The sequence below is a fragment of the Vombatus ursinus genome, unplaced genomic scaffold (assembly GCF_900497805.2).
Source record: "Vombatus ursinus unplaced genomic scaffold, bare-nosed wombat genome assembly UNPS02008996.1, whole genome shotgun sequence".
Classification (NCBI taxonomy): Eukaryota; Metazoa; Chordata; class Mammalia; order Diprotodontia; family Vombatidae; genus Vombatus; species Vombatus ursinus.
In genome coordinates, this window is record NW_020948774.1 from 6,376,220 (window position 1) to 6,400,587 (window position 24,368).

The 24,368-nt window shown below is 41.7% G+C and overlaps 2 protein-coding genes and 1 pseudogene across 8 annotated transcripts in view; 2 read left to right on the top strand and 1 right to left on the bottom strand.

The window, feature by feature from the left end:
• DNAH17 (dynein axonemal heavy chain 17) overlaps positions 1-13,199 on the top strand; it is a 220,544-nt gene extending 207,345 nt beyond the window's left edge. The window contains exons 74-80 of the mRNA XM_027850181.1: positions 1,482-1,673; positions 5,717-5,896; positions 6,310-6,492; positions 7,053-7,235; positions 8,065-8,208; positions 8,869-9,094; positions 10,774-13,199. Of these exons, the coding sequence (XP_027705982.1) occupies positions 1,482-1,673; positions 5,717-5,896; positions 6,310-6,492; positions 7,053-7,235; positions 8,065-8,208; positions 8,869-9,094; positions 10,774-11,021 (1,356 nt within the window). The 3' untranslated portion in view covers positions 11,022-13,199. The remainder of the gene's footprint in view (positions 1-1,481; positions 1,674-5,716; positions 5,897-6,309; positions 6,493-7,052; positions 7,236-8,064; positions 8,209-8,868; positions 9,095-10,773) is intronic.
• Positions 1-24,368, bottom strand: part of PGS1 (phosphatidylglycerophosphate synthase 1) — a 135,982-nt gene that overhangs the window by 77,451 nt on the left and 34,163 nt on the right. For 3 of the 7 annotated variants that reach the window (XR_003568107.1, XR_003568108.1, XM_027850185.1), the window contains exons 8-9: positions 21,816-21,964; positions 15,622-15,764 (exon numbers count right to left, since the gene is read on the bottom strand). Coding sequence is in view for 4 of the 7 variants with exons in the window: in XM_027850185.1 (XP_027705986.1) it covers positions 15,645-15,764; positions 21,816-21,964 (269 nt within the window). In the remaining 3 variants the exon portion in view is untranslated. Of the gene's footprint in view, positions 1-10,777; positions 10,867-15,617; positions 15,765-21,815; positions 21,965-24,368 lie in introns of those variants that run through there. The other 4 variants (XR_003568109.1, XM_027850186.1, XM_027850182.1 and 1 more) reach the window with 3 other exon arrangements.
• On the top strand, positions 16,118-17,818 carry LOC114034415 (annotated as a pseudogene).

Below are 24,368 nucleotides of genomic sequence, written 5' to 3' on the forward strand. Positions count from 1 at the left end.
TCTGTGAACTGTTGTAATCTTCCCCCCCCCCCCCCATTAGTTTTCCTATAACCTTCTGTTTGGAGCTGGCAAGTGATATTTATTTCCTGTCCAAGCCCCTCCTCTTCCATTTGGCCATTTTCTCTCTTGCTTTCTTAGCTTTATTTCCTGGAGTTTTCAGGCAGGAAGCTGAGCTTTGGGAAAGAAGGGCTAGAGGTTGAGGAGAACTGGTCACCCTCACTTCCCTGGAACCAAAACTTAGAGACCCCAGCTCTATTTTCATGTTCAAAAGGAAGGAGGCTGGAGGGTAATTGAGGTACAAAGATGCTTCCGTTCCCTTCTCGCTTTCCTATGCAGAAATCCAACTCAAGAGCACTTTAGCATTCACTCTGCCCCTCGGAAACACAAGACTGAACCTATCAGTTTCCAGCAATATTCATGTTTGTTCCAGTAGCCAAGGATCCAACTCACTTAATAATGATAACTCAGTAGAACCTTAATGGTTCAGACTACACTGGCTGGTATTAAATGAGAATCACAGAAAGTCAGAGATGGAATAGGCCTCAGAGATGATGTAGTCCATCTCCATCATTCTCAACAGAAGAAAACTGAAACACAAAACGAATCCATGAGTTGCCCAAGGACCACAGTGTGAGCCAATGACTGAGCCAGAACTAGACCCAAGTCTTCTGGCTTTTTCAATGAGGGGTGGGGGGAGGGGAGGAGCAGGGAAGAGTACGGCTTGTCCTGGTCTGGGTTTAAGTCTAAGCTTTGCAGAGTCCAAAAAAGAAAAAGTTTTTTTTAAAGATCCAGCTAAGCAAACACATGGTCTGTTTTATTACAGTCAGGCAACAAGCATTCATTAAGCGCCAGGCACTGTGTTCATATTGGAAATACAAAGAAAGGCAAAAACACAATTATTATACTAATAAAATGTTAGATTCATTTTGACAAACTTTTTAAAGCACTAGGGCATATTGTTTATATGCAAAAATTGCTCAATAATGATAAATATAAATGAACCTTCTATACTCATTAGCAATGACAACAACAACAATAATAATAATAACCAGTATCTATATAGTGTTAACCCATTTGAACCTCACAGCAACCTTGGGAGGTAGGTACATTAAGGGGTTCTTAGCTTGATCACTGCTTGGAGTTTTGTTATTCTATGTACTTGAAAATAATAAAGCTGTACCTTCCTTTTAAGTCTTTATTTCACTCTTTTCACTGACTGCTTCAAACTGGTCATCTCATCTTTCACCTTCAATTAGACAGATTACTGAGGTTTGCCTGGCAATTAGCAAATCATTCAGTTTCTTAGTAAAGTAAAAGCCAAGATTCTACTAACAGAAAAACTGGTGCCCTTCTGGAGCAAAATTCTACCTCCTTTATTCTTTCTCCTTGTTGAAATTTTATTATAGAAGGGTGGTTTAGACAAATCTATAGAATGAAAACTTGGTATCTGGCATTTTTTAACCTATCTTTTTCTTTCTTAGGATACATTGGAAATGTGCACCAAGGAAACTGAATTTAAATGCATACTGTTTGCCCTCTGTTATTTCCACGCTGTGGTGGCTGAGAGGCGTAAATTTGGAGCTCAAGGTTGGAATAGGGTATACCCTTTCAACAATGGAGACCTAACCATCTCTATCAGTGTTCTTTATAATTACCTGGAAGCAAACCCCAAGGTAAAGAAAGGCTTGCCTGAGAAGAGCAACTCACACGCAGTGATAATAACAAAATCAATTTTCTCTTCCTGAGGTTGTGGGTTATCTGTATGCCTGTTCTCTCTCCCTCCTCATGTCAGCTTTTTGTTAACATCATCACATCAGGGCAAGCCCTGTCCTGTGTCAGGAATGCAGCTACACAGGGCAGCTTAAAGCAGAAGGCACAAGTGTGACCCTAGGTTCCTGAAAATGCTCCTGCCCTTTCCTGAAGACACCAGGCCACATGGCAATCCTAATCTTTACCCTAGGATACACCATGATTGTGAAGGAGATATTCACCAGGTGTACCTGGCTGAAGGGATTTTCTGCAGTAAGTCTGTGTCCTAATAAGAAAAAAAAAATTCTACTCATCACTTTCTTTCCATTTCCACTACTCTAATTAATACAGGGCAGCTAGGTGGTGCAGCAGATAGAGTGCCAGGCCTGGAGTCAGGAAGACTTATCTTACTAAGCTCAAATGTGGCCTAAAACACTAGCTGTGTGACCTTGGGCAAGTCACTTAACCCTGTTTGCCTCAGTTTCCTCATCTGTAAAATGAACTGAAGGAAATAGCAAACCCCTCCAGTAGCTTTGCCAAGAAAACTCCAAATGGGTTCATGAAGAGTCAGACACAAGTGAAACAATTCAACAACAAATTTCCACCTGCCTGCATTAGTTAATGCTACCTATCAGGTTGTAATTGCTCTCATTTTCTGGTATCTTCAAAACCATCCTTTGTGTCAGAGTTATCGTTATGCCTAGATGTAGCCATGTTCCTCCTCTGCTCAGATCCTTGAGTTGTTCCCCATTGCCAAAAATTTAAATTCCTTAGCCTAGATTTAAGATTCTGCAGCTTGGTATCATCTTTCCAGTTATAATTCTCAGTACTTTCCTCCAGGTGTGCCATTCTCCATACGTTCTCATGCTGGTTTCTACTCCTGCAGGCTCTCTCACCTCCTTCTACCTTCCACTGATTCTTACCTATCCTTTAAAGCCATGCTCAAATTTCACAGCCTCCATAAAGCTTATCATGATTCCCAATCAAAAATTATTTCCCCCACCCTGTACTTGGTTTGCACCTTTTAAAATTCATTTAACATACATCAGTTGGCTTTGTCACACACCTTACTAGATTCTAAATTCCATGAGGGCAAGGATCATCCTATTCATCTTCATTTCTCCCCTAGCACAAAAGCACAACCCTCCATATGAGCATTTTTTTGGGGGGTTAGGCAATGGGGTTAAGTGACTTGTCCAGGGTCACACTGCTAGTAAGTGTTATGTGTCTGGATTTGAACTGAGGTCCTTCTGAATCCCGGGCCGGTGCTCTATCCACTGCGACACCTAGCTGGCCCCCATATGAGCATTTTTATAAACGCCAAAGCAGACAACAAATGACCGAAGTTGTTGAAATCATTCTGTCCCCTTCCATTTAAAAGCAGAAAAATCAAAATCCTTGTCCGAGACAGCTAGAGAGTATTGAGAAGAGAAACCAAGGTGATAGCTCCTAGTGACGTTTGTAAAGAGATCATTGACTGCGGAGAAATTCAGCCTTGAGGCTCAAGACCAACCCCAAAGCACCCCTGGTGGTTGGAGTTATATTGCAGGGCAATGCTTGTTAAGAGCTACAGTGTTTCAAGGAAAGTCAGGCCTTTACGCTCGCACAAATTTGCACTTTAGAATCTCACACCATCACGGAGCGGGTCTCAAGGCTAAGATTTTAAATCTAATGCTCCATCTGGAATGGAAAAGTACCTCCCAAGAAATGCCACCCCCGATTCAGCACCTGCTTACTCTCATTTATTTTCTTTGAAATAAGGGCAGGTGGTGGAAATATCAGGCCACATGTGGTGAAGGGCTCCACTAGGGGGTGTGCAAGGGCAGGGAGAGGAGGTTGAAGCAGGAACATCTGATTTGTAAGCAGCTACTAAAAATCAGTCTACTGGATAGATAAATCACTGATGATGTGTAAGAATGGATCTCTGAATTTTAATCATTTCTTTAACCCAGTCTAGAGTTGGCTATAGATCTCCATAAAGTTCTAATATAATTTACTCACATTTACATTACCAGGGAAAAGAAATTTCACAGTAACACCCTCACAAAAAAACAGCCAAAAATCAGAAGTCTTGTTTTCTTTCTCTTTTTGTTAAAGTAGCCTATCCATGAGGAATTTTAATGGGCAGAAATGAGCTATAATAATAATAACTAGCATTCATATAGCAATTTAAGGTTTACAAATCTCTCATTTTATCCCTACAACAACCCTGGAAGGTAGTAGATACTATAATTATTATTATCTCCATTTTACACATGAGGAAATTGAGGCAGACAATGGTTAAGTGACTTATCTAGGGTCACACAGCTAGTGTCTGATACAGAATGTTCATCTCTCTGTTCTAAAAAAGCATGGTACTGTGAGGACCCTGGAAAAAACTTCCACAGAAAGGATGGGTCTTTTTCACATACAAGATTCTAGGTGGAATTTCTAAAAATTACCAAAAACTTAGAATCATCTTTTAGTTAGAAGAAGAGATTTTTAACCTGTTTGGCAGTTTTCTCTTTAGGAATTAGAAAGGAATACATTTTAAGCAGGAAGTTTTTTTTTTTTTAATTAAAGCAGCTTACGAGCTTTAACCTCTCTACTTTCAACTTCCTCAATCTCCTACCCTCCAAAAAAAAAGGTATCAAAATCAGGTAAAAGTGACCCAGAAAACTAAAGGAAACAGGCCCTAGACAGATCAATGTACATCAAAACCCACACTAAAAATCACTTTTTCCCTTTCCTACTTTATCATTTTTATACCTATGTTCATTGCTTAATCCTTCACCAGCTCACTTCCCTTCTGGTGTGGGCTTTGATCATAACTTGAGGATACTGGATGCATGACATTCAGGTACTGGCTCCGATGACAGAGCACAAACCTAGCACTGGCCTCTCCTGACACCCAAATTCGCAACTGATTGACCACATACCCAACCTGGTGCTTTCTCTGCTCCTTCACTATCCATCTCCTCAGGATATTAAACAAAATAAACTTAACAAACACTTATTAATTACCTTATATGAGCTGGGTACTAGAGTAGATAGACAAGGTCCCTCTCCTCAAAAGAGCTTGCAATCTACTCAGGAAAAATCATGTAGTGAAATAAGCCCTTGATTTAGTTGGGGGGAATTGTATTTAATTCCAGCTCTGCTCTGTGTAACCTAGAGCAGATATAGCAAACATTTGGCCCTGAGTTGCACTGTCAGCCAAATTAAAATGTAATTGGGAAATACAACAGAACATAGATGATGTTCATATTGTGATTTTTCTAAGTCAAGCAGATCATAGGGATCCCTCACGTATGGTTTGGGGGGGAAGAGAGGAGAGTACTGTATCACTGGCCCAGTGTGAGTAAATCAATTCACTTTTTGTGCCTCAGTTTCCTCATCTTTAAAATGGGAAAGTGTTCCCTCTAAGGACAGCTTTAAATCTGTTATCCTATAAAAATAAATTCCTAGGCTCCCCACAGGGGCTGACTGTTTTTGCTAGTAAAGCACTCAGTCATACTTTCTCACTCAACTAATTCCTGGCATTGTACTTACCCTTTGGAGCTGAGATGCACTGGGGAAAAAATAGTAATCAGGAAAGATAGACAAATCTTCCATATCTCATAAGGCCAACATTTAGGAACCCTTCATTGCTTAAGGATTTCAGCTATGTACAGAATTGGGATGATATATAGAAAATAGCAACCCTGAGTTCAATGGGAAAATAAGACTGTATGTACCCCCCAAAATTTCTAATTTGGGGAAATAAGGAAAGCAAGCAAGCAACTACTCTAGATGCTGGTAAAATAGACAAGAAAGAGGAAAAACAATGACAATTTCGTTTAAAGAGAAAGTGAAGAGTCATAAGAAGAACAGAGGTGTTGCAATTAATACGCATCAATTAAGCGTCTAACTACCAATTACAAAGAAAATTAAATATATAGGGAAAAAGTGAACATTCTTCTCCTGACCTCTCTGTGCCTCTCCTAAGGTGCCATGGGATGATCTACGCTACCTTTTCGGGGAAATTATGTATGGAGGCCACATCACAGATGACTGGGACCGCCGGCTTTGTCGGACATACCTGGAAGAATACATTCAAACAGAAATGCTGGAAGGAGAGTTGTTTTTGGCCCCTGGATTTTTGATCCCTCCCAACTTAGATTACAAAGTGAGTAGCCAAGTTCCTCAAGGATGGCTAACAAACATAAGCAATATGGTAGCAGAAAAAGTTAATGCCACCCTGGTGGGTTCTCTGATAAGAGCCTTTCAATATAAATGGAATATCAATAATTGAGCAAAGAACCAAGGCAACTAAAATAACCTAAGATTTGAAATGCATCCTACAGTAAGAGGGAATGGAAATTACCTACTTGTAGCAGGGGAGGAAGTGGGAACAACCATAAATGGTATGGGGATTTGGGATTGGTGAAGAGGCTGGAATTGGGGTTTGAGAAGATCACATACAAAAACTGTTTATTAATATGAGGGACACATTGTCTAGCTTGCATCAGTCTCTCAGCATCTTCCTGTTTTTGGATGCATCCCTTTCTTAAATTCTATTATCCTCTTTTTTTTTTCCAGGGTTACCATGAATACATAGATGAAAACTTGCCGCCTGAAAGTCCCTACTTGTATGGTCTGCACCCCAATGCAGAAATTGGTTTCCTGACGGTCACCTCTGAGAAGCTATTCCGAACAGTTCTGGAAATGCAGCCCAAAGAGTCTGACACAGGAGGAGGGACGGGAGTGTCTCGGGAGGAAAAGGCAAGAAATTTTTAATTAAATATTTCAGACAGATTGAAGTAAAGGACAAATAAGAAACTTTTGACTCCTTGGTCCTCAAATCACAAAGAGCCCAAAAGCTGGTTGTTATAGAACTCCTCCTTCTTGGTCTCTCACTTCATGCTATATAAATGAGGAAACATTACCAACATCTAGAGATCCTTGATCATTAGGAATTGGGACTGAGATAAATTTTTTAAAAGACAAAAAACTCATGCAAATGCCTCTTCATGAGTTCTGCTGAAACCTCCTAAACCCTAAAGATTACAAAAGGCATGGAGAATATCATCCTGCTTTAGCTGAACCCCAAAGGACCAACCATCTTCTGGCAGCACCCAGGTTGGGCCTGTCCTTGTCTTTCCTTCAGGGGCCCTGAGTCATAGATATTTCGGTCAAGAATGCTGACCTTATACATAGGAAGACATGAAATATTTTTTATTTTTATTTTTTTACTTTCACAACTATAATTAAATAACACAAACCAAAGACTCTCTGGCCTAGAGACAAGCTACCAGTAATGGGGACATGTTGGGGCTTTGCAGGTCAAATCTGTACTGGATGAGATCCTTGAGAAGCTCCCGGAGACATTTAACATGGCAGAGATCATGTCAAAGGCAGCTGAAAAGACACCCTATGTGGTAGTCGCCTTTCAAGAATGTGAGAGAATGAACATCCTGACTAATGAAATGCGCCGTTCGCTGAAGGAGCTGAATCTGGGATTAAAGGTGAAAAAATATGAAGTGGAAGTGAAGATGTGGCTTAGGGAAAAGACCCCCCACGGCAGGCATGACTCACTGTCCTGCCAAACAAACAAATGAAATCCCCAAGTCCCTAAAAGATACAGCTTTATTTCAGGCCCACTAATTACTATCTCGTTCCCTCACATCACTCCCTAACATATTGCTCTCTACATGGACCTGTCTTAAATACTATGGAACTGGATCAAGTGAATAGTCAGGGAACTTAGAAGCCCACCATAATCTGTAGACAGCAGGTCACTGATTTTCTAGGCAGTCCAGGGTTCCCCTTTTACCATAAGTGCAATCATTAGAGGCAGCTGATGGTACAGTGGCTAGGGCATTGGTCCTAGAGTCAGGAAGACCTCAGTTCCAATTTATTAGCTACATGACCCCTGGACGAGTCACATAAATCTGTTTGCCTTGGTTTTCTCAACTGTAAGAGAAGGATAATAAACTCACCTACCTTGCAGGGGCGTTGGGAGGACCAAATGAGACAGTATTTGTAAAAAACGTAAAAAGTGCAGCACCTGGCACATAGTGGCATAGTAGCATTTTAAGAGCTATATAAATGCTTATTCCCCTTCCTTCCACTTCTGAAACGGAACATGTACATATAGTATTTAGGCACTTACTAGGCTCACACCAGTCTTCATACTAAGATGTATGTGGCTCAGTTGCCACAGCAAAGTAAGGACACACTCACCTTCAGTCAAGTGAAATGACAGGTCAGCCATCTGTCACATTCACAATACACATGATGATGAGAACTGGGGAAAATGGCTGATATCAGCCTCTCTCTACCTGGATTCCTTAGGGGGAATTAACCATAACAACGGACATGGAAGAACTTTCCAATTCACTATTTTATGACAACGTGCCCGAAGCATGGGTAGCTCGGGCTTACCCCTCCATGATGGGTCTGGCAGCTTGGTATGCTGACCTGATTCTTCGGATCAGGGTGAGTAGTTTCTTCTTCTCCAGCTTTTCTGCTTGGCCTAGAATGAAGGATCTCTAATGGCAGAGATAAGTCTGCTCTAACTCCCAGGGCCTGCTAGGAGGAGAGGGCTTGAGGAGGGAAACAGTTTCCCTCCAAAGTCTCCAATACCACAGTTATCTTAGCCCTTTGTCATTACATGGCAGGAAGGGCCTGGCCACAACCCTCAAGGCTTCCTGTAACAATGGAAGCATTTCCTCTTTAAAAAATAATATAAACAAGTATGAAGGGAGAGCAGTTTCTGCCAACATGAATATCGTGAGATATTCCCAATGTGATCAAGGGTAGACAGAGTGAAGTGTGTGCAGGGTTGAGTCCCCTGCTGCACCAAGCAGGATGACTTGAGCGCCTTGAGATGGAACATCTAACCCAATTAGGCTCCAATTTTAAGTAAGTCCCTTCTTGACCCTTCTCTTCCCGTTCCCTCATTTAAAATGGAGCCAAACAGTAAACCTACGTCATACATAGGAAGGCAGCAGAGCTTCATTGATTGCTATTTGTAAAGCCCTCTCAGCTCTCTGGCTGGAGGGCAAACGAAGGAAGCATTCTAAAATACCCTCTGCTTAGTGAGGCCAGAGGCCGAGGGCTGGTTATTTACAAGTCTCCTTTCATGTTTCCTTCCAGGAACTTGAGTCTTGGACAACGGATTTTTCCCTGCCCACGACAGTATGGTTGGCTGGCTTCTTTAATCCCCAGTCCTTCCTCACAGCCATCATGCAATCCATGGCCAGGAAGAATGAGTGGCCCCTGGATAAGATGTGCCTTGCTGTGGAAGTGACCAAGAAAGCCAAGGACGACATGACTGCCCCTCCGAGGGAAGGTGCCTATGTGAATGGCCTCTTCATGGAAGGTAAAAAGGGTCTCGGCAACCTAACAAAACTCTTAGAGTTCCACTCAGTTCAAACAGATGAGACATGTAGGTCTCAGCAAAGAATCATGTAAAGTTGGGCTCTGGAAGCAGTGAAGGGTGAATGCTGCTTTCAGCAGATGCAGTCTGATTCATGACTTGGAGGTCGACAGACAAGGGAAAGTATGATTCTGAGAATACGCCCCAATAGGACCGAAGAGACAGAAACCGTTCTGTGTGGTTTGGGTTGGTTTGTTTGTTTGTTTGTTTATTTATTTATTTCTGCAAGAGACCTTTGTCTATTTCATTAGCACAGAAAGCTCCCAGGAAGCTACTTTCTCTACCAATGCACATCAGCACCTTCTCCCTAGGTTCCTTCCTGAGAGTTCTAAGTGACTTGCCCAGTGCAGCACAGCCAGGATGCATCAGAGTCTTTCTGATTCCAAGGCTAGCTCTCTAGCCACTATGCCATGTTGCCTCTTGCAAAATGCAACCCTTTTATAAGAAAGTTCAAAACCTTTTGAAAAGCAATAAGGAAAAAGGTCCTTCTAGGCTCTGGAGGTCAGAGAGCTCAGGATTATAAATTTATGTGACTTCCAAGGGATGACTTTAAGGGTCTCTTCCTCTGACACAAAAGGGTTGCAGGAAAGTAAGCATACAGGTTAACTGCCCTCCTCTTCTAGAGTTAAGTCCCAAGAAGTTTTCCATGCATATGGAAAACAGAGAAGCTAAAGGGAGAGGGGCTGTGTGCAAGCTTCTCTAAAAAGGCATATGAGAGGAGAGGAAGGTTGGGCAGGTCACTCCCTGGAGGTCATTGAGCTGAATTTCAACAATTCTACACTGACCCCCGACCCCCCCCAAACCCTCTCCTCACCTTCTCCCTCCCACCAACTGATGAATGACTGATTTTATCCCTTAATTCTCGGGAAATGTCAATGTAATGCCAACAGGAGCAGAGGGGGCTCCCCATTTCCCACATCATTGAAGAAAGGCACAGTTGCAACCACTTGTCAGTATTTATTTTGGAATTTCAGGCAGGAAATATAAACATCATTAAATAGAATGAGTAGAAATAATGGTTTGGTTAAAAGCATATGCCGTTAATAATTTTATATATATTATACATATATATTATATATATATTATATATAATATATATACATATATATTATATGTAATATATACATATATATTATATATATAAAATATATATGTAGGATGTATATATACACACAAGACAGACATTAAGTATGAAGGTCTCCAATAATACTCAGCTAGAGCTGTGATTTCCTGCCATAGCAAAGAGAAGGCTGAGGGATCAGTCTCTGGAAAGACCACAGTTTTAAATAGATGAAACCCAAGGAACTTCATTCTTCTGAAGCTTTTGTGTTAAGCAATTCCTGAGTGCATAGTGAGATATGCGAGTCAGTTGTAACGTGCACGTAATTACCCCTATGAAACCCTATTTTTAGCTATTTCTGTGACAGTTCAGGCCCTGGCAAAAAGCCTCTACTCTGCAGAAGCCAAGACTTGTGTCCCATAAGCACTTCTCCAAGGGCAGGAAGGGGCAAATACCGGGCCTCTCTCCCTTTCTCCCCTTCCCTGATTTATTGCCAGCACACCAAACGAGAAATAACAGCCTTCACACAGGCCCTGAGCCTGAGCCATGTTGTTGATTGCAGGGGCTCGCTGGGATACCCAAAGTGGAGTCATTGCAGAAGCTCGGCTGAAGGAGTTAACACCACCCATGCCCGTCATCTTCATCAAAGCCATTCCTGTAGACCGTATGGACACCAAGAACATATATGAATGTCCTGTCTACAAAACCCGAATTCGTGGGCCCACTTATGTCTGGACCTTTAATCTAAAGACCAAAGAAAAGGCAGCTAAGTGGATTCTAGCAGGTGTTGCATTGCTTTTACAGGCTTAACTTTCTCCCTGGATTCTATGTATAATGCCCATAAACCTCTTGTGCCAGATTAATGGCCTAACCACAATTCCAAATTAGAAACTCAGCCTCACAACTTGTATTTTTTTTTTAAACAGTGTTGATGTGGGTTTTTGGTGTTTTGCTTTTTATTTTTCCCTTAAATAATCAAGTTGTTTTTAGCAAAGAACATCTGTAGTAGTTGGGGAGGAGGGGCATCAGATTAAAGTATTAATACCAATTAGTCATGATCGTCTTATTTACTTGCATTTGCTCAAGCCCTGAAAGCCACCAGAAATAGGCTACCTGGGGTAAGGGGACCAATTCCCAGCAGTCAAGGGAAAACATCCCAAGAACCAACAGTATGGTCTTGACTTCCCAAAAGTCTCTGGGTTTATTTCTAAACACAGCCCCTCTCTGGCCACCATTCCCAGAGATGAGGCCCAGCAGTCACATATTTACTCTGGTCCCTTTACACAGAGCTGGGCATGGATCACAAAACAAGAATCAGAAGCAGAAACCCTGACACCAGCCAGTCTCTACTATGACAATTCCTAGATCTGTTAAGTGGTGAGGAGCCCATCTTTCCTGTTCTTATTATAACTAACACTATTTGGGGATGGGCTATTCCATGAAAATAGTGTTTCTAAATAACTCAAGCTTTGTGGTCCAAATGCCAAAATTTTTCTTGCATTTACTATTTTTGATGGAACTGCTATAAGATATTTCCCTGCCTTATTGAGTATAGTAAACATGATGTTCCAAACAGGTCTAATGACCAGTCCTCTTCTCAAAAAGATTCAGTGGCTCCTCACCACCTCCAGCATAAAATAAAAACTCCTCTTTGATATTTTAAAACCTTTCACAATCTGTCTCCAACCACAGCTTTCAAGGCCCAATCACATACTACTCCCTAATGCTTCTCCCACAAAAATGGCCCATCATAGTGCCTTCATGCAGGATGTTTCATCTCTCACTTTCACAGATTTTCCCAATGCCTGAGAAGCTCCTGCTCCTCACCTCTATCTCTACCTCTTAGAATCCTTAGGTCATTTTAAGGCTTGGTTCAAGTGCCATCACCTTCAAGAGGCCCTTTACACAAGCTTTTTTTTTTTTAATGACTAGTCATCCGCACTAAAATATCCTACTGAAAGGTAACATAATATATGCTGTTGGGAGGTAGAGATGATGGATTCAGACTCGAGGCCTGGGTTCCAAATCCAGTTTCTTCCTATTTAAAATGATGCGGCTCTACTAGATCAGCAGAAGTGACTATTTTGCACTGACGTTTATTCAGTCTGAAGAAATTAACTAAATTATTACTAAAGCACTGGGGAAAAGGAATTTTATGAATACAAGTTGAATGGTAAGAGGTAGCACCATGTCTCATAGCCAGCTAGGTAAAGGTATAGCAGTTATTTTATTTAGAATCATAAATGACTCTGTCTTCAGCTTTCTACCCAAAAGGAGATAATCCCTGGCCCATGTTCTTCCACAGTGGGGTAGTGGGAAGGAAAAGGCCTACATGAGGCCCGGTCAGAATTTTAGTCAGAAGTAATGCTGCCCAGAAAGGTAGAGATCTGGCTAGGAAAAGCTAGCTTTAAAAAGTAGGGAAGAAAGGAAGAGGTATTAGATGGGAAAGCTAAGAGAACAAGGTAGGTCTAGAGAAGATCTAAAGAATAACTAATGAACAGTTTAGAGAAAATTTTCAGGTCATGAATGAAAAGTGATCTTCAAGTAACATGTATGTTACAGACTCTGGAATAAATGTGAGATAAGAAAAGGTCACCCTCAACTGTGTGGAAGGCTTTAAAAGACAAATAAAGAAGAGTCTTCTGAGAATGTCTGGCATCTTAAGACTTGGGCTTAGAGTTCTAAGATCATTTTTTTCCTCTAATAGTTAAGTACTTAAAATTATCCTGTATGAATAAGTGGTAAGGGAAACTCTGAATTCGAAATAATTTACTAAAATGTAGGGGTACAGAGACCCTTCATGCCAAGCTAGACAACTTGCATACAACTGGGGTCAAACCTACACATCTTCCCCCTACCTGCTTAGTGGAAAGAGATTCTAGTCCCTATGTGGTTGCTGCTCTGAGTCAGGGGAAAGCTGGGGCTCAAATCCCACCTCTGAACTTACTCCATCTGTCAAATGGAGGTAGTGATATAGATATCTATATCTATATCCATATATCTGTAGCACCCACCTCACAAGGTTGAGATGCAGGGCACCCTGTCGTTTAGAGTAATAAATGTCAACTATTACTACCTCTATTATAATAGAAAGGAAGAACTACGTTAGGAAGGGCATGGCATCCTCAAATAGTAGGGACAGTCCCATTGTGCCCGGCCATGGCTAGATCACATCTAAAGTATCCTATTCAGTCTTGGACACATTTTAGGAGGAAATGATGAAATGATTAAGTGGAAAGAAACCAAGAAGGGCTTCAAATTCATGTCACATAATAATTGGTTGAAGGTTCTAGATATGTATTAACTTGGAAAACAGAAGATTCAGGATAGACAACAGCTGTCTTAAAAAGGATAAGACTTGGGGCAGCTAGATGGTGCAGCAGATAGAGCACCGGCCCTGGAGTCAAGAGGACTTGAGTTCAAATCTGGCCTCAGACACATGATACTCACTAGCTGTGTGACCCTGGGCAAGTCACTTAACCCCAATTGCCTTGCCAAAAAAAAAAAAAAAAAAAGGATAAGACTTGTTTTACTTTGGCCCCAGAGGACAGAAAGAGAAATAATTGATACAGATTTCAAAGGAAAAGATTTAGGCTTGGTATAATGAAATACTTTACAACAATTAGACCCTTCCTAAAAAAATAAAAATTAAAAAAAAATAAAATAAACAATTAGACCCTTCCAAAAATGGAATGGACTGCCTTGGAAAGTAATAGGAAGTCTTCCAGAAAAAGTCCAAATTGGATTCAGTGCCCTCTGAAGTCCCATTCAATTCTGAAAGTCTGTAAGATTCTCTCTATGCTCAGAGTAGCAGGAGTGATCTGTACCCCACCTTCTGGAGTCCAAAGGGAAAACATGCTAGTCTTTTTTGCATTTACCTAGGCAAAGATAAGGTATAGACAGGCATCCTACCCACCATGGTATGGCCAACTGACCAAATTATCTCCAAATGTTTTAGAGGATGATTCAGCTTAAAGGCTGAGATCAAATGCCTAAAGTAAAATGAGGGTTAGAAAGGAAACTGTTTTGCAATTTAAAACTGCTTTGATGACTGAGAATTTGCTTTTCTGTGACTGATTTTAACAGTGCTCATTTCTGATTTTTCTAGTACAAAAGGAATTACTGTCCTAGGGCAGAGGTTTTCTTGATGAGAGGGCACCTCCAGAGTGTAGTTTGAATTATCAGAGAACAAAGAGAATGAAGTCCGAACATAAAACTAGAACTGCTGATTTCTTAAACTGTAGCCATGTAACAAGAGTGTTTACATTGGTCCCACATGATCTAAAGGAATGCTAAACCTGTTTATCTAAGGTCTCTATCCACAGCCCTTACTGCCTCTGTACATTCCTTTGGTTTCTCCAGTCTCATTGCTTTACAGAATAATTTAGTAACTACTTTGAAGCCTACCCCTGACAAATGGTGCATGGTTGCTTTGGGGTAGTTGCTGGTTGTCATAGGCTCCACCATATACCAAATCTGCATGGTTAATAGGGGTATTTGATGGGGATGGGGGAATGGTTATCACCCCAGCCTGAAAGCTCCTTATCACTGGGAAATTCCAAAGTAACAAGCAAAACCACTGGATACTAGAATAACCAACAGCTACAGCTAGAGAGACAAAGGACAAAAGCTAGTCCTCTAGCAACAGACTCTTTCTAGAACCCATCCTGAAAGGATTATAGTCCAAGTCAAAGATCAGATAAAGAAGAGATTTAACCCAGATAAAACCTGGAGCTATTATTCTTGTCAAGTTCTGTGAATAACAGCTGGGTATCAAAGACAGAAGGGTCCCTTACTACCAAGGGTCACTATCCTTTTGGATACTACTATTAACTAACTGACATACATCTAGAGCATCTCATATCCTTAGCTGTAAGTCAGATGAACGTCAGTAAGACGTCAGCAAGAAAGCTAGCTCAGGATCTGATTCCTTAGATGCCTTTTGCTTGCAAGCTATTAGCTACAGCTGGCCATGGCAACAGGCCAGGGTTGTTTTCCCAACTTGCAGTGTCAGAAGACAAAAAGGTGAAATTATCTTTTCACCACCTCAATGGGAACTGGTCCTTTCCCTACAATAGAGGAAATCTGCAGCATGAATGCTTCAAGCATTTACTAAGCACTTAATATATGCTGCAAAATACTTAGCTGGAAGATGAGAACATTCTTTCTTAAATTTATCATTTCCCTCATCAATAACAGGGAACAAATTTGGCCTTAGTAGAGGCCAAAAAAAATATTTTTGAGATGAAAACTACTCAAATCTTGAAACACTGTTTTGGATTCACCCAAGGGAAGTGATGAAAAAGACTTCAGGTCTCTGAGTGAACAGTACTGAGCCAAACTCTGCTTCAAGTTGAAATGATCAAAACAATGGTGAGATTCAGTAGAGAAGGGTAGAAATCTCACCTACCAAACGGTCATAAGGTTCTGTCCTCAGAAGAAGTTCTTAATCAGTGGAGTCACCATCTTCACCCACAGCTTCACATACCGACTTGGCTGCTCAAAGGTGGCAGATGACACCAAACCTGACCTTCGGTAAAGTTGCTCCTGTTCCTAGAGAGCAACAAAAAAACATCACCAGTCAAATTCCACCTAGCACCAACCAAGCACGAGCGGCCTGCTGGCCACAACCAAGAATTTTCTTTTTAAAAAAATGAACAAATGTTCAGCATAGAACTCTCAGGATGGTACCATAAAACAGCTACAAAATTCCAATTATGACCTAGAGCAGGAAACAGCAAAGAATTAAGTACTATAGCCTGCAAACTAAAAATAGTTTTTATATTTTCAAATACAATAAAAATTTATTTTAAAATATAAAAATTATCCTTAGCTTGGGGGAGGGGGGGTTACGAAAAGCGGGTGAGCCTCATTTGGCCGGTGAACTGTAGTTTTCTGACAAGGTGATGATTTCAAGGTGAGCCCTTTTCAAGGTCCCTGGGCTTGGTGAAGATTCCGCAGTGTTCAGGATTCCACAAAAGGACTAAGATAGTCCTCTAGTCTAGACAAAGTTGGGAAGGAGAGTGACAAGGACGAAGAAGATAAGGACGACTCTGAAGAAGAAGCTATGGATACCACACATGCCAAAGGGAAGGCTACTGCTGGGAAAGCCAAGGAATCTGAGGAAGAGGGGGAAGGCAATGAGGATGAAAACAAAGATGAGGAGGATGAGGAAGACAATGAGGAAAAGCCCGTGTAAAAACACCAAGCAAAAGGAAGAAGGTAATGGGCAAACAAAGAAAACAGAAACTGGCTGCTGAAGCATCCACAAATTTCAGTTTCTTCACTGGTAACCTGAACTTCAGTAAAACCGCTTCTGAGCTAAAAACCGGCATCATGGACGTCTGTGCAAAAAAGGACCTTAACGTTGTGAGTGCCTGCATTGACACCAACAGGAAGTTGGCTAAGTGCAATTTTAATCTGCTGAAGACATGGAAAAGGCTCTGGAACTCAGTGGCTCCAAAGAGCTTAGCGCTAGAAATTAAGCTGGAAAAACCAAAAAAGAACAAGAAAGACCGAAATGGGGGCAGCTAGGTGGCACAGTAGATAGTACCTGAGTTCAAATCCGGCCTCAGACGCATAACACTTACTAGCTGTGTGACTCTGGGCAAGTCACTTAACCCCAATAGCCTCACCAAAAAAAAAAGACCGAGATGTAAGGACACTCTTTGTCAAGAATTTGACATATAAAGTAATTTAAGAGGAGCGCAAGGAAGTGTTTGAAGAGGCTATAGGTCAGGTTGGTCTGCACCAAGGATGGGACCCCCAAAGAAATTTGCCTACGTAGAATTTTAAGATGGAAGCAGATGTGGACAAGGCCTTGGAAGAGAAGCAGAGAACTGTGATTGATGGCTGGGGCGCTCATTCTGGTCTAACAGGAGAAAACTCAAGGACAAGAGAACTCTAGAGGTGGGAAGAATAATTCTTGGGGTATAACAACAGCAAGCTGACATACTCCAAGACGCTAGTGCTCAACAACCTCACCTACAGTGCCACAGAGGAGAGTTTGCAGGAAGTGTTTGAGAAAGAGACATCTATCAGCTTGCTCCAGAACAACCAAGGCCAACCTAAAGGGTACAAGTTTATTGAATTTGCCTCTGTGGAAGATGCAAAAGAAGCCTTGAATTCTCATAACGACATAGATATTGAAGGCAGAGCCATCTGGCTGGAGCTGAAAGGACAGATGGCCATTAATGCAGCCCCAAGGAACCAGTCCTACAAAACCCTGCTTATCAAAGGCCTGTCCAAAGACACAATGGAAGAAATGTCGAAAGATTCATTTCATGGCTCTGTGGGTGCCAGGATACTCACAGACAAGAAGATGGATCTTCAAAAGGTTTTGGTTTTGTGGACTTCAACTAAGAGTTAGATGCCAAAGTTGTGAAAGAGGCCATGGAGGACGGGGATATTGATGGAAACAAAGTAACCCCTAGTAGCTTTGGGGGCCGAGGAAGTGGCTGAAGCAGCCCAGGGGCTTTGGTGGCAGAAGCCAAGGAAGCTTTGGAGGCTGGGGCAGTTTTGGAGGAGGAGAAGGTGACAACAGGCCACAAGGAAAGAAGACATGTGAACAGACTCTGGCGGGGTTTATCCTGTCATCTAATCACTGACAGAGCCTTCTAAGGACATTCCAAGACAGACGGGTAGTCTGGGGTAGTCTTGGAAAAGCCTGGATGACATTCCAAGGGAGAGAGTGAGGCAGTTTTGACTGGATAAATGTTCCATATAAACTTTATGGAGAGATAGGTGATAGCTGTGGAAGGTCACCTTTTTGTCTATGAGTTGTCTTGAGTTTATAATATTATACCACCCCATGTACAAAACCATTTTTTTCCCTTTAAAAAAAAGCACACACACATACAAAAAATACTATTTTTCCAGTCACTTGTAAATATCTTCAGGGCAAGAAATCTGTCCTCTACATCTTTTATCCTTCTCCAGCCCCAAGTCTTGTACCTTCAACGTTACCCAGCCCAGCACCAAACACTCAGGAAATTGTGTACCCAGCTATTTCGGGTTTGATAGCTGTTATTTCTAGATCAGAAGACTCCAGCAACTTAATATGAATATAGGACTGAGAGCAACCCTACCTACATAAAACAGAAACCCATGACTCCTGTAAAATCAAGGGGGTTGGAATCAAGTTGAAGTTATTTTTTTTAAGAACCTGACAGAAACATAAAGCCTAACCTAATTTTTTTCTTTTATTAATCTATTACATATATTTTCTGATCTTTTTCCTTGAGCATGAAAACAGTTTGTTACCCCAGGGACGATGTAATGGTTTCAGATAAACAGAGGGACCCTACTTCAGCTCTGTGTCACAAAAGGATGTAATAATCCTGCCTTCTAATTGTGTTGCTCCCAGGGTCCAAATCCCTGGCTGGGGCTGATGACACAGAATCCAGCTCTAGTCTCAAGAGGCTGGTTTGAAGAGCTCTCCACAGACTGGGCTCCAGCTTTATGCTTTCAAAATGAATAAGCAGCCAAGATTTCAATTAAATTACCAGAAACACTTGAATTTCCTCACAGGCTCCACAATACAGATGCAAGAGGAAGTCAGCTGATACAGGTTACAATGCCATTGAGGGGAGCATTTCTTGGGTCACAAGTGGGAGATGTGTGTTCTGAACAATACCAGGAAGTTCTCCACTTTTAATTTATGCACCAAATACAGGGAAGGGCCTTCGCTTCCTATATATGAATACTTCCCTCCATCCCCTGCTCTGAGGGCAGTGGAACAGCTCCTAGCCCTTCCCTGCACAGCAGAGAAAGAACACCAAAAGAGGCAGCTTTGGAGAGTTCAAATATCCTCGAGTGGCTGGCGTTTTAAGAGCTATGCATATGTGTCCTGGGAGGTGAGGGAAGAGTGGCTAACTAATATTGTTATCTAGGAGCACCTAGCACACTTAGGGGTCACAACATTCTTCAGCCACATTTGTGAAGGTGATTCATAGGTGTGGTGGTATAATGCATGCAAACTGAATAGAAATGAGTTTTACAATTCTAAAAGCACAAATTCCAAAAGTTCAACTTTTGAAAGGGGGGGGTGGGGAGGAGGAGGAAGAAAAAAAAATGAATTATTACCTTCCTGCAATCCTCAAATGCCCCTCATATTCCGATTTGGGAAGAAAAAAAAAATCCCAACTATGTTGCTCTGGCCACAAGCAACCCAACTTTCCCAAGAGCCAGGATGTGGGTTCAGTACCCTGCTATGAACCCCTCATTCAAGAAATGGAGAGTTTAGCATGATCAATATTTATTTAGTGTCACTCAGTTGATACCCAGAAACAATATCCGGAAAGACAAAGAGGGGTCCAGGGTCCAAGCCTGAAAGGATTTTTTTCTTCTCGATCAATCCAAGACGAGGGCACCTAATGTTGACCTTAAATCAATGAAACTGCATTAAGAACTGTCTTGCTGACCTAAAAAGCAAGCACCCATGAAAACTGGATTCAAAGATTATTGAGTATGGGGAAATTTTTACTGTCTATGACACTGGCACAAATATAGAGAAGGCTACAATGTGGGGAATTTCAGGTTCATAGTCACACTAGCCAAGGCTCAGGGGCCAGCTGTAGTAGAGTGGAGATAATCTCCTACCCTGGCTTGTCTTCATTACTGTAATCTTCCTGCTTCTGTGAATGCCTCAGTAATTTTCTAGTATCTATTCTGTAAAATGCGAACAGCTAGGCAAACTGGATTTTTCCATTTGCACACCCTTCTCCTGCCCCCCAAACAACTATCAGGATTATCAAAGTCCAGAGAGGCAGGGCCCAGGGAAACAAGGCAATTCTCATTTCCCTGTACAACAACAAAGGGGCAAACAATTTCACAATAGCAGTTCCCGAACATCTGGGAGCAAAAGTCCAAAAATGAAGTCAACAGCTGAAGTTTATGAACACTGACACACAGAGCAGAAGTCATATGTATGTGACTGGTATGAGAGGAAAGGAAGCTGTAAGATCTCAAAAGGGTAACTGGAATCACTGGGGTCATGGCACAGGCATTCCCCTCATGCTCAAGGATTGATCTGGGTTCAAAGTTGATCTAAACTGTGTTTAGATCTATCCCAGAGACTCCCCTAATGTGCTGATTTATGCATTTTAAGCAAAGTGGTCCAAGTGGAAGGGTCCAATGTCATGATCATGAAAGCCTCCTCCAACCCCAAGACAACAGCTAGCTTCTCCACCTAGGCTGGGCAAAAGAAGGTAGAAAATATGACTATCATGTAGTTCTATTCATGCTACATCATGAGGCTATTATGAAGGAAGTGCTGGTAAACTTTAAATGAGCTGCTGGGGGAGGGGTCCCCTAAAATTTTTGAACTCCCATCCACAGTTAGGAGGAAATTGAGTTTCTCTCCTTCCATACCTTCCAACTCTGTAAAGCCAAACCCAACTGAATACTCTAGAAAAGTCTAAAAAGAAAAAAAGGGAAGCAGCAGGGTCTACCTAGGAGAGACGATTACTTGGGAAGTTGAAGGAGAGGTGACCCATACCAACGTACCACGTAACACTAGGAAAGCTGTAAAGAAGCTAGCTCTCTCTGGAGAAGTTTCCTCTACAGTCAAAGGGAAGTCAAAGGGAACCCTAACCCTTTTCTGGCTGTGGGGAAAACTGATACTAAGATTTCTTCTTCTGAAGAAAAATATCTCAGAAAGTCCAAGTGACCATACTTTAAATGAGGACAGCCAATCTTACTGCTTCTATTTCTGTTCTTTCTGACGTCACTTGAGAGGGGAAATGAAACCAATCAGCTGACAAGTCTCAATCGAGCACAAGTCCATCACTAAATCTCAGGCTAGTGGTAGATGAACATTTTCTCTTTCCAGGCTGCTTTTATCTTCTATTATGTTTCTAAATCACAAAATACAGTAGCACTATTTGAAGTGGCTAATGATCTGGACACTAAAACCATGACTAATTTCCAGAGACTGGCATTAGTCTCATGGAAAATAGCCATTTTTAAAAAGTCATTTTTACCTCCTAATTTTCCTTTTCAGAGATTTCTTTAACTACTAATATCTCCTTTTGTGCTGATGTTTAAGGCAGTTTAAAGCTCTGACTTTTTGAACTTTCTTTTCTGATTTTTCTTCTCTCTCTTTTTCATGTATTTTTTGGACTACTCTGTGCCCCTGCCCTAATATTCCCAAGCAGCTTGCCCCTCTTCTTTCCTGAAATAACTAAACTCTGCCTGGGAGTTCCTACTGAAGAGCAATTTTTGACTCTACTCTCTTAGAAAGGTTCTAATCCTAATAAAAAAAAAAAGTCTTAAGTTGCCAGACAGCTGTTCTCATCAGGGAGAATGGATTTGGCTGTGCTAGAATTGTGGCCACAGGAGAGTCAAGAAATGATTCTCAGAAAGGTTCCTCTGGGTTTGTCTATAGGGACCAACCATTCCCATAAAAGGAGGATTCACTCACTGGGGAAAAGCAGGCTTCTTTCCCACTCTGATCTAGGCTTCCCAGCAGGAAGCAGTCCCCAGGAGGAACCTGATGTAAACTGCCTCCTAGAGTTTTAGTTACCATTGTGGGTCACAGTGGCACACTGGTCTCAAAGGTAAAACAGAACTCCCAGCTACATATCCCCACTGGCCCCAACCCACCTGGTGGAGCTGCTGCTGCAAAGCTCGGTTCTCTGTCACAATGGCAATCTGGGCTTCCAGGTCCCGATGAACTGACCTGTATCCAAAATTAGGAGAGCCAATCAACGTGAGACAGGGCAGACTGCTCCCTGCCAGGTACAGCCACAGGCCTGTAGGGAAAAGGAAACGTGCAGACAGAGGAAATGAGCAAAGAATCTGTTGAAATCCTCTCTGAGTGTTGTTTCAATTTAAAATACATGCATCCAACCAGGGGAGTTTTACTGTAAATGAAATGGCTACGGCTGGAGGATTGGGAAGGCTGAAGCAATAATGCTATTTTCTTCCCCACCAGCTCTTCCACCTCCACAAACAGAGCCTCTGGTTATGGCTCTAAGTTATTCCTTCCTAGCTATATCTTCTATACTTGCAAGAGGCTAGGGGCATTCAGGAAATCTCTTGTTCAAGATAGAGACATGCTCAGCAGAGCCTTCAGGACCAATGGTCAATACCTTGGCCAACTCAGCACTACCCAATTGCTTTCTGGCGTGGATTACTACATCTCTATTAGTGCTTGGGCAAAGGGGCCAAAGCTGCTGAAGTGTAGTAACATGACCAAGAGTTGGCATTTTTGGTGTTTTTGTTTAAAACTTTTAAAGGCACTTCACACTTACTACCTGTGTGACCCTGGGTAATTCACTTCACCCCACTGCCTCACCAGTAAATAAATAGATAAATAAGTAAATAAATAAATAAATAAAATGGATGAATAAATAAAGGTTAAAAAAAAGCTACTTTTTAAAAAAAAACTGTTTAAAGAGCACAGTATCTCTATATGTCTAAATTTTCTTCTCATCTGTACACTACTGTCAATCACCTCTGCCTGCCATAGTCTTTCCCTCCTCAGAGAATTTCAGTGCCCTCAATCTCATGCATTGCCTCTGACTTGGCTACCACATCCTGACCTGATTGTGCTTCTCAGCTGAAACTTAAGAGCCCCAGGTTTAACGAGAGGCTAGCCAGTTCCTTCCTAAGAACTGTAAATGAAAGAAGTCTCATTGTATAGCTAACTGCTTCCTGGCAATAAAAAAGGCACATATACACATGGTTATCAGAATGGGGTAGGTTCAGCAATCCACTCTACCTAACAATTCTTCCTCTAGAAGAAGGCACAAGTCAGGTTCTATTATACATGGAACAAATGAGGTCTAACTAAGCCCCATTACCTATTCTTCCACAGAACCAAAGTTGAACTGCTACTCTCCTTCTATCAAAGACAGGGAAATATGCCAAACTAATACCCACTCCCACCCCTCTGTTCCATCAGGACAAAATAATTACAAAGCCTTCACAGGTACCTAGTAAGTCTAGGAAATACTCATTAACACTGGCCTTGGCTGATGTGGAAATGTTTTGCAAGTATAATGAGTTTCTTGCCTTCTCAATGGGTTCGGGGAGTGAAGGGAGAAAGAGGATTTGAAACTGAAAATTTAAACAAAAAAACAAAAACACAAAACACTGGTATTGGGGGGCTTAGGACCTCTTTGAATGGTTAAGGCCACTTCTATTTGGGTCCAGGAAATTAAAAAGTTTTCTGCCCCATCTCCAAAGGGAACTGCCTTTTTTTTTTTTTTTAAACTACAGCTCACTACAATATAGTTTACAGGATAAGAAGTGTGAAGTATGGGCATCCCCCAGTAGTAATGGGAAATTACTAATCCTGAGTTACACCATAAAGAAATTTCTATTTACTGAAAACATTTGGTCTCAGCTTTCCTAAAACCATGGCCAGATACCAGACCTCTGCTCCTCTTAGTCTACTCTAAGCACCCCACTGAATATCTTTACATTTGTTGGCAACCCCTGTCTGGGCCACTTATCCCATGATCTAACCAGTCTCTCCCTCCCAAAAAAAAGCAACTGTCCCAAAGTCCTCAGGTTTCTAGGGAAGTCTGGAACCTCAGTCATCTTCCTTGACATAACAGAGACAGGACTGGACCTCTGTTCCCATCATTCAATTGCATACCATCACCTACCTAGGAGACATTTCCTAGCAACACAAGTCAACATTCATGCAATCTAACTGGGCCCATTCCCTTTCTTCTATTGGGTTCACTTTGCACAAACACTCCCAACATTATCAATCTATTCTGTGACTAGATGTACATGGCCATCACATATGAATCAACAGTATGAAACACTGCGATCCTAAAACATAGGCCCATTTCCTAATTCTAATTCAGAACAAGAATATTTCTGAGAACATCTTGGCTAAGAGAGATTGTCAGTCTGCTGCCTGTTCCTGTAACACACCTTCCTCCTCCCCCTACTATGTGCCACATCAAAGCCAGTCAATTGCCTGGGTCAATTCATCTGCTGCATCTCCTCAAGTGAGTAGACCTGCCCAGGGCCAACCTCGGTGAACTGTTCTGACTTCATTTCAGCTCCCACACCCCACCCCCAACCTGGGGCTGAGAGGAAGAAGAGAGGCAGAGTATCACCTTTAATATGTCTCTGACCATTAGGACCCAAATGATTGTGTGCTCACAGCCTGTGTTGGGTCCTGGCAGTACAGGA